Below are 9,550 nucleotides of genomic sequence, written 5' to 3'. Positions count from 1 at the left end.
GCTCGTAAAAAGGGATGGAGGCACCCTAAAAGCAGTGGATTGTCTGGTTGGCCTTGCTCATGGGATTTAACCCTTCCCTGAACAGCCTCTGACAAAAGGAAAGGGCTTGTAACGGCACCACTCTGCTCAGCACCGCCACAGACCGTTTCCACTGCAGTTAGCGGCTTGGTTATGAAGCGCTTACCAAGATGGTGTCAGGAGATTTTCAGAGAGTTCCAGTTTTGGGCTAATAGTCACTTGAATCAAAAACATTCTGTTATTTAAGAAGCTGTTTTAAAGATTGGGGTGATTTATGACCTGATCAGATAAGTTAGGGAATGAGGAGAGTGTGGGTATGGTGATGGTCAGCCAGGGACGGTGGGGCACCCGTGGGGACATCAGACACGTCGGTGACCCAGAGAGGCTTCCCCAAAGATGACTTACAGGGAGGGGACCTGGGATAAGAGTAAAGGGGAAGAAAAAATTTAACACCTAAAACATTCAGGAAGAAGCCCTGGAAAACTGTCGTTATTGAAACAGGGTGGACTAGAAAAAACATTTCTGAAATAATGTTCATTAAATCATTTATGTTTGTTTGCCTGTGTTAACCACCTTCAGCCACCGGCCAGAGGGATCCACCTGCAAATAATTTCCATTATTACAAGCCTGTTGGGCTTGCTTGAAGCAGGTGCTCCTGGGTAACTCACACACGTGCTTTGCTTTTGCACAGCCTGTTCTAATCTGCTCTGCACCCCTCGGGAGGTGGATGTCGGTGCCAGAGCAGGGAGCAGGGGAGAGCATCTCCCCGCAAGAGAGAAAGCCGAAAATGTGCAATGAGCTGGGGAGTGAAAGATGCAACGGGACACTGAGTGCGGTCGTTCTGCGGGCACCACAGCACCAAGCAACAGATTTGCTGCTTCAGTCAGAATGATAAGATTTTGAAAAATAAAGTATCCGACAGGAAAGATGAGATGGGGAGAAATCATACATTATTGTAATTACAGTCTGGGTTCAGGGGCCCTGGAATTTGGTCGTTTAGATCCAGATCCAAATGCTGTGCCTTGGACTGATGGTCTGCAAAGCAATTTTGCCATCCTGCTAATGTCCTTGTGGAGAGATGAAAAAGACACAAACACTTCAGAATGACAACTACGCTCTTAATTACACAGTGACAGGCATCAAGAGAGAGTATAAAATAATAACTGGGTATGTCTTAATTTTGGAAAAAATTCTGATCTAGATTAAATCGATACTTTTTTCCTATTCCCTGCACATCAGCAGCACACGTGTCACGTTAGTCTCTACTTTTCTCATTTGGAGATAGAACAATCTTTCAATTAAAAAGATTGCTATAAAATTGCGTCTCTAATTAGGATGTAATTGGAGGAGGGACACAAACTGTAACTTCACTCTGCTGGTTTGGGCAGCAGAGAAGCTGCTGATCTCTCAGCTACGCTCAAACAGGTTTGTCACCAGGAGGACATGTGGAGGTGAAGGTCACGTTGCTCATCCCCTTCCCCTCACCTGTGTAACCTGTTAAAGCTGGTGCAGACCATCCCCTCAACACCCCCACCCCGAGGGCTAAGGGAATTGGCATCCCCTAACCAGAGCCACACAACTGTGTCCTGGAGAAATGTAGGCACACGGGAAAAAATTAAAAAATACATCATTAATTGGGGGAAAAGGAAGGCTTCAAGGTGATATTTGCAGAGGAGAACAAAGAGAGGACAGCAGCCTTCTTCACTGCTTCTCCCAGGGCTCCTAATCATACCATGCTGGGATGTGCTGGTGGAGGTAGCTGCTGGTTAATCAAATCCAGCTTCCCTGCTCATATTTCTGCTGAAATTTGCTTTCTGGACACAGACCATTTACTCCAGCTGCAAATCCATCCTTTTAAGAAGGAAAACCCAAACTGAAAGGCAGCTTACCGTAATGGAGTGCAGTCTGGCCCTCCCCATCCTGAAAAAGAACGAGAGACTTCATTTTAGAGGTATAGGTAACGTTGTGGGGATACAAGTAAATCCCATTTTTAAACAAATAAATCACATCAATATTTTAATTGACTAGATAAACAGACCAGGACACCCAGCTACCTGGCAGCCAGGCTTGGAATCATCATCCGCCATCAATCCGTATTGATGGATAATCAATACCTATCCACCCATAAGCCTGCATGGATCACGTCATGACATGAATATAACTCAGTTCAGAGCGTTATCACTTCCAGCCCATAAAAATGAAGGATTTCAATCATACGGCCTTACTTTGGGACCCTCACTAATCCTGATGCTCCAGCACACCTCTGAAAATGCCCACTGAGAGCTTCTGGGCAAGCACAGCCTCGTCCAGCTACTCCAGAGAAGGGTAAGGCACCAGGATAAGGGCACAGCTCAGTGCCCTACAGTACGCTGGGGGAAAAAAACCCCACTTTTCCTCCAACTGAATACATCTTAGATCATCGCTCTTCAGAATTCAGGTCTGGCCAAAGGTGGACCCAAAGCCCAAGTAATTTCTGCTGGGCTGCTGGCATCCCTGCAGCATGAGGGCGAGGAAAGGGCTAGCAAGGGCAAAGCAAACCGCGTGATCTGAAGACGTTGGCACACAGCTCCCTCTTCAAGCTAACACGTACGCCACTGCATCAGCTGCAATGGTTTGGGAAGCATGTCCCGCTCCCAGACTGGGCACAAACAGGCAGGGCTTTGCCGGTGAGCAGTGGGTGCGAACTGGGGCACCACACAGTGCCGCAGCCTCATCCTGCCACGAGAACAGGTGAAATAACAGAAGGAAAGAATTACCGGCCCCTTTGCTTTCACTCTCCCACCAGGATTAGCCTCTAATTCAGTTCTTTGGCTCCTTAATTTATTTGCATCTGTTTATGGAGACTTAAGTTTTTAATTACCATCATCTTTAGGATTAAGGTGCAAATTCCACAGCCTGCCGTGGATTCTGGAGCAGGTGAAAGGGAAAGAACAACAGGCAAACAGGTAGAAATTTTTTTTTTTGGGGACTTGTGGTTTCCCTGCCAGTTATATATTGTTTGATACTAACCCTGTTCAGCTGAGAAACTGGGAAGAACTTGTGTTCTAAGGTGGGAGGTGCCGCGCTTTGCTCTGGGACACCGCACCAGCACGATAACCACAGGAGCACCAGGGACAAAAGAGAAAAAAGCCATTTGCTGCCTGAACATCCATTTCACACCTTCTCCGAGCAAAAGGTGGGGGGTGAGATTTTTTCCTTCCACCTGCCGCTGTGCCCCACTCACGGCACTCATGCTGACATACAGAAGTGCCTCGTTTCAGGTGCCTATTTCTGCCCAGATTGCAGGGAACGGCATGCAAACGGGTGTCATTAGGAGACACCGCAAACAAAACAACTGAAAAAAATCAAGGACAGCGTCCATTGATTATTCCACATAATAAGGAAACCGATCCTAGCCACAGCCCCTGAGCAGTCCCTAAGCACATGCCTGCTTGGAGGAGTGGCAGGGCCGGCACTGACTTCAGCAAAATCCAGAGCAGGGCTGGGGAAGACGAGGTGGGAGTGCTAGGAATGAGTTATGGGGAAGGCAGGCTTTCCAATCTGCAGGCTGTGTGTGCTGGGGGATGGGAAACCAGCTCCCCTCCCCATCGCCACCTTCAAAATTGCACTGACAAAACCCGCAGGTGAGTGGGGTTGGAGACGTGCAGCAGAAATCCCTTTCCATGGGAATGCTCTGCTGCAAAACTCCTTAAAAAATCCACTGGACTGCTCCAGGAATACTACAGCCTGTGTAAAAGCCTGTGTAAAGCACCGGTGCTTCAGCGGCAGGCTGGGGGCTATCCAAGTTTTTTATTTCTTGTAGATGTAATTTTGGCATTTATTGGGCTACGAAGGGAGAGCAAGTCCTGCCATACAAAGTGTGTCTCTTTAATCCCAGTGTGGTTTTTAAAAAGAACTATTAATCCAATGTTATGCAAACATTGTTTACACTTTATTTACACTGTGGATTTTTTTTTTTTCCTCTTTGAGTCTGATGGCTGGTCAAATGCTATTTGTTACACTTCTCAGATGCTACGCTATTTGCTTGTATTTTCTCTGTGACAAATTTTAATCCAGGTAAATGGAAAAAAGCTCTAGTGTGGTCATTCACTAAGGGCCTCGAAATGCCCTCCAGAGGCTGCTCATCTCAATCCCTCTTTGATCTGGCTTTTTGGAGCACCGTGGCTAATCGCAGCCCGACGTGCCCGGCTGCTCTGTGCACAGCACTCGGCTCCAGGTCCAGCAACTCTGAGCCTTCAGCGCAAAATGGTCACACCTGGAAAGTAATCAAGGATGGGCCGTGACAGTGAGGATTACAGTTCCCTCTGTGGAAATTATGTGAGATGAATATCACCCACCAGGCGCTGGAAATGTTTGTTTTACCAACAGAAGTGGTCTTAAGACGAATTGTAGCTGGCCTGAACGCAAGGGATATTTCCCGACGTGTGATAGAAAGCTGTGGTTTCTGGAGCATCCTAGGGAAGGTGCGGTGTGTCCTTCTCCCAGGACATGCCTCTGTTGGGATGAATGACCCCGAACTGCGAGAGGACAGGGACAGCCTGCCACAGCCTCTGCCCTCACCAGTAAATGTCACCAGCCCAGCCTGGCACCGCTGGCACCAGATTGCCATGTCGCAGCCAGGAGAGCATCCTCCGCAGCCGGGAGGAGCGCAGAGATCCTGGCGGTGATCAGATGGACCGATTTGCTCATCTGGCTTGCGAGTGGGGGCAGCTCATTTGTCTCCATCGAAACCCGTCAAGATTTTTGTTGGTTTATTTATACAAAGCACTGAGTTGGAGGGGGATGTTTGTCATGATTGTTTACTTCTTCTCTCTCCAATTTAGCTTTCAGATTACAGAAATGTAAATCATCCAGAGCAAGACCCAGAGTCTATCGATACACACTAAAACCAACCATTTAATAAATCTGTAATGTAAAAACCTGAATATACAGTTATTTCCAAACTGTGCTGATTGAAAATTAGGAAATCACAGTGCGCTATCATTTCTGTGCTAAGACATGTTAAAAGAAATTAGAGACACTTTTTTTTCCCCAATAGGAGCTTCTGTAGCGCGGAGGAGCAGAAAGAGAAGGTGCTGAGCAGGGGAGCTGGTGTCAGGGAGCGCAAGAGAAGAGATGGGCAGCTCCGGGGCCAACACCGAGCTCTGCTCTGTGCCAGGACATCTCTCAGAAATTCCCTTTCAACATCATGCCAAATGTCCACATTTACCAAAACCATCAAAACAAAGATGCTACAAATTCACCAGTACCTCCTACGTCCATGGTCTGCGACAGATGTCACTCAATGAAAATCCAACCACCAGTAGGTAACTTATTGGATAACAGGATTGTGTCCTGCTCCTGAGAAATTTAAGGAAGAGAAATGAAAGAAGATGGACCGAGCGCAGATGGACCAACTGTCTTATCCGTTAAGTGGTACTATGGCTACTGCACGTCAATTTTGTCTTATAAGTGATAGGATTATATCGGTGTTGCCATCCCATGTTCATTCCTTGGGAATTTCCGTCCCCTGCTTACCCTAACACAAGGTTTCTGGACTGAGGGGCAGTGACAAGGAAATGGCTTGGCTGAGCCCACGCTATAAAACACGATTACCACTGCCCTGCCACGGCAAGCAGACCGTTGACGTGCCAGCGTGTGACGATGCTGGTTTCAGGGGACAGTTTTTAAAACAGTGTTATATCAACGTGGATCTTCCAGACCTGCTTCACTTGCTCTCCAAGCTGCATACAGAAACCTCTGCCTGCAGGAGGATGGCCCTAAGGGAGACACTGTCTCTTCCTCCATCTCATGTTTTATTTATCACAAAACAAAAAAACACCCAAAACAAAACCATGCTGGTTACCAGGGCAAACTTTGGTCCAGCTAAACTCCGTATCCGTGCCTTCAATCACATCTCCAAGTGCAGACACCGTGAGCATGAAAAGCACAGCAGAAAACGTGCACGCTAACCTCTTCCTTTTGAGGGATAGCACATGCACTCTTTATTTTAAGGCATTCTTTCCCCCGCATCACCTCTTCTTTCTGTTCATTTGTGGCACCTTTTAAGGTACACACGCTTGTTCCCATTGACAGACTCCAAATGTTGGCAGGGATCGCAGGAGATAAGAGCGATGAGGTGATAAGAGTGTTTAACAGCACTGGGTCCTGGGCAGCGTGGATGGGCCGGAGAGAAGATAAATATTTACACTACATCTTTAGAAGATGAGTGAATAAAAAGGGCTGGAATAATACAGCTTCTCAACAAGCACCAGTGCTTAGGAGCTGGGAATATAAATCTCTGAAGCCTCATGACACACACTCACTCAAGCCAGGGAGATGAAAAATAGCAAGAAAATACTTCCCTCCACTTTTAAAAAGGGTTTTATTTCTCATTTATTTCCACTTTAGACTTCAACTTCCCAACAATTTACTTTAACCTTATCATCTTCTTTTTCTTTCTCTGAAATTGTCTCCCCACGATGACTGAGGGCGAGACTACAGCTAAAGGCATACCAGAATTTACATGCTAACACCCACCAAGACGTAAAACCAGGCGATGTGGGCTAATATAACCAGCCCAAACTCCACCAGACAACCCAGAGGATGGCCCCAGGACAGCCTTTATTTTCATTTACGTGCTGCTTTTGCACACAGCATCCCCGATCTGGACATGTGCAATAATACATGTCAAACGAGTGCTTGTCCAATCGAAGCAGGTAGGCGAGCGGATCTGTGTGTGCAAATGCTGGCATAGAAAAGCAATGGTTTCGTTTGGAATTTTATCCTGTTCTTTCAAAATCCCTACCTCAGACCAGTGCGCACCCACATGCACCTAGACTTTTGCTTTTAACTGTCTCCTGAGCCTTAAAGCAATACCAGAGGCAGCACAATTCAAGAAACAAGACCATCTAACAGCTTTGTGCCAGAACATCTAGAATCCCAAATAGCTCTTCCCCTAGGAAAATCATAGAATCATTAAGGTTGGAAAAGACCCCAAGGATCATCAAGTCCAACTGTCAACCCAGCACCACCCAACCCACTAAACCACGTCCCGAAATACCACATCTACATGTTTCTTGAACACCTCCAGGGACGGTGACTCCACCACTTCCCTGGGCAGCCTGTTCCAATGCCTCATCACTCTTTCAGTGAAGAAATTTTTTCTAATATCTGAAGCAGACCTTTATGTTTTCTCCCCATTTTTTCAGCTTTTGATTTTGCTAAAGCAAAATCTACTTGTGATGGCTCACCTTCACCTGCTATTTTAGGCCAGGTGTCCCATACGAGGATAATTAGCTGGTGTTTGTGAAGTGCTTGTGAGGTTACGGCTGTTAATTTTAAGAGTAGGCTGGTGTGAGACATCAGGATGTGCATCCTTGGTACCAGCTCCAAGGCGGCTCAGGCACTTCACAACGACCAACACCGTGGGACAAAGGAACAGAGCAACCTCTGGCAGAAGCGAAAACAAAAATCCATGCACTGGTCATAAACAGCTCTTTTTTTGGGGGATTGCAAACAGCCCAAGCTAACAAACGCAGGGCTTGGATATCCCCAGTTAACTCTTCCACCTCCCTTGCATGTGGGTAGGCTTGGCAGGGACCCCTCTCTTACTGAGCTCTCCCCTCTGCCCCCTTCCCTCGGTTCAGAACTTCTCCTGCACTCTGCTGGGCAGATCTCCATAAGGATGGAAGGTGCTAGACAGATCTTTATCATCACCTCTCGGGCCCTTCTATAGAGCCTACCGCTGGGCTATCATTTGCCCTATCTTCTAAGTGCCTCGCAGATAAATTAGATCTGCATAGAGAAGCAATTATTACATTTCTAATGGCATGGACCCTTACAGCACAATCTGCTACTGAAAGGCAAAGAAAATTGCATTAGCTTTTGTTTGATTCAAAATTACGATCAAGGGAAGAGAGATGCTGAAGCCCTTTAAAGCCAAACCTCCAAGCTGGGGTTCTTTCTGTCTGGGGACCTCCTTATTCATATCCGCTGCCTGAGCTCCTACCCATGGCTCATTTAGGTGCACTGATTTTAAGGAGCCCTCCACTCGCAAAGCTGTTGTTCAAACCAGATCTAAGAAAGCTCAGAAAGAATATGGTGCCCGGGAAGTGTCACTCACTCCCTTTCAAAGCCTACATCTGATAATGCACCCACACGCCACCGGCCGGAGGAGTTCAGCGTGCCAGGGTTCTGCTAATCCCTCATCGCCCTAGTTTCTAACTGCTGGTGGGTGTACCTAAACTTCCAAGTGCAATTTCAATGGGATTTATCACATCTATTATCATCAGCATGTAGCGCTGCTGGCACAGATACAGACTCCCCATATCCCACCGCAGACACTGCTATCTTTAATTGCAGAACAAACTGATTTGGGAATCTACACGGCGGCTCTGAAACTCTCCAGGCTGTTTTCCTATTGAGCATTTTCACCCCAATTTGTAGCCAGCACTCGAGCACAGCTCTGTATTTGTACGTACAAATTTCCAGGTTGCTCCAAAGACTATTTGCTACTGTTTGTTACTTGCAGCATCAGGCATCTTTCTGGTCATCAAGCAAGTGTGTCAGTGAAAAATAAAAGCTGCCGGGAAGCTCCGGGCTTCCCCAGCCCAGGGATCAAAAATGTGTTTGGAAAGAGCCAGTGCCTAGAGCTGTAACAAGTGTCACAGCGCTGCAGCTGAGCCAGCCTCCAACAAAACTCTGCAAACACAATCCCAGGCTGCAAACAGGACTATTGCTTAAGGGCAAGATGCTAAAATCTTTTTTCAGGATGCTTCCTTGTCCCCTCCCTGTGTAAAAGTTAGTAGCTCTTGTACTGCTTTATCACTTTAGTATGGCTGAGGCAGATACCTGGTTATTTAAGGGGCAGGATAAATGGGCTGAGACAGCTTTCCCATCCCCAATTCACTAGGGAACGCTTGGAAATTCCACCTGACACCGGACCGTGCTGTGCTCTTAAACAATCTCCCGTCTGATCCGATTGTTCCCCAGTGGGGAGGCAGGCTGCAGCTCGCTCAAGAGTCATTGATTGGATTAACAGCCTAATTCCCAACAGATGAATAGAATACTGATGTCTTGTCAGCCCACATCATAGAAGGAAAACACAATCTGCTTCTACAGCCCCGAAATTTAACCCTTTGCTTCCCCCCTCCCCCTCCGCGGGGCATGGGGCTGAACCACGGGTCCAGCACTTTCAGCTCGAGATCCATTTGAATGAGAAAAGATGTATTAACCTTTGGGACGGTTTTCCTAATCATCTACATGCCACGGGATCATATGTTATTTTCCGTAAGGTTGGTTTTGTAAGAAGCCCTCTTTTCATCCTTTCTAGACAAGAGATTTCTACCAGGGACCTTAATTTTTCTTTTTCTTCTCTATTTTACCACCTGTCATTAAAGGAAATACTGTATGCTTCACAGTAAGCGGCTGAAAATTCATTAGCTTAAGGATATTTATTCTGAAATATACAGATATTGAACATTTTCTGAGTCTATAATTTGATCAGGAGGAGAGATGTGCCTGGAGAGGAGCATCCAGCCGCTGCAGGAGC

At 46.8% G+C, this 9,550-nt stretch overlaps 1 protein-coding gene across 1 annotated transcript in view; it reads right to left on the bottom strand.

The window, feature by feature from the left end:
• Positions 1 to 9,550, bottom strand: part of ACBD6 (acyl-CoA binding domain containing 6) — a gene marked incomplete at its 5' end in the record, with an annotated part of 77,926 nt that overhangs the window by 2,386 nt on the left and 65,990 nt on the right. Inside the window, one exon of the mRNA XM_010083664.1 lies at positions 1,908 to 1,938. Coding sequence (XP_010081966.1) covers positions 1,908 to 1,938 — 31 coding nt within the window. The remainder of the gene's footprint in view (positions 1 to 1,907; positions 1,939 to 9,550) is intronic.

The sequence above is a fragment of the Pterocles gutturalis genome, unplaced genomic scaffold (assembly GCF_000699245.1).
Source record: "Pterocles gutturalis isolate BGI_N339 unplaced genomic scaffold, ASM69924v1 scaffold3195, whole genome shotgun sequence".
Classification (NCBI taxonomy): Eukaryota; Metazoa; Chordata; class Aves; order Pterocliformes; family Pteroclidae; genus Pterocles; species Pterocles gutturalis.
This window is presented reverse-complemented; position numbering and strand designations above follow the sequence as displayed.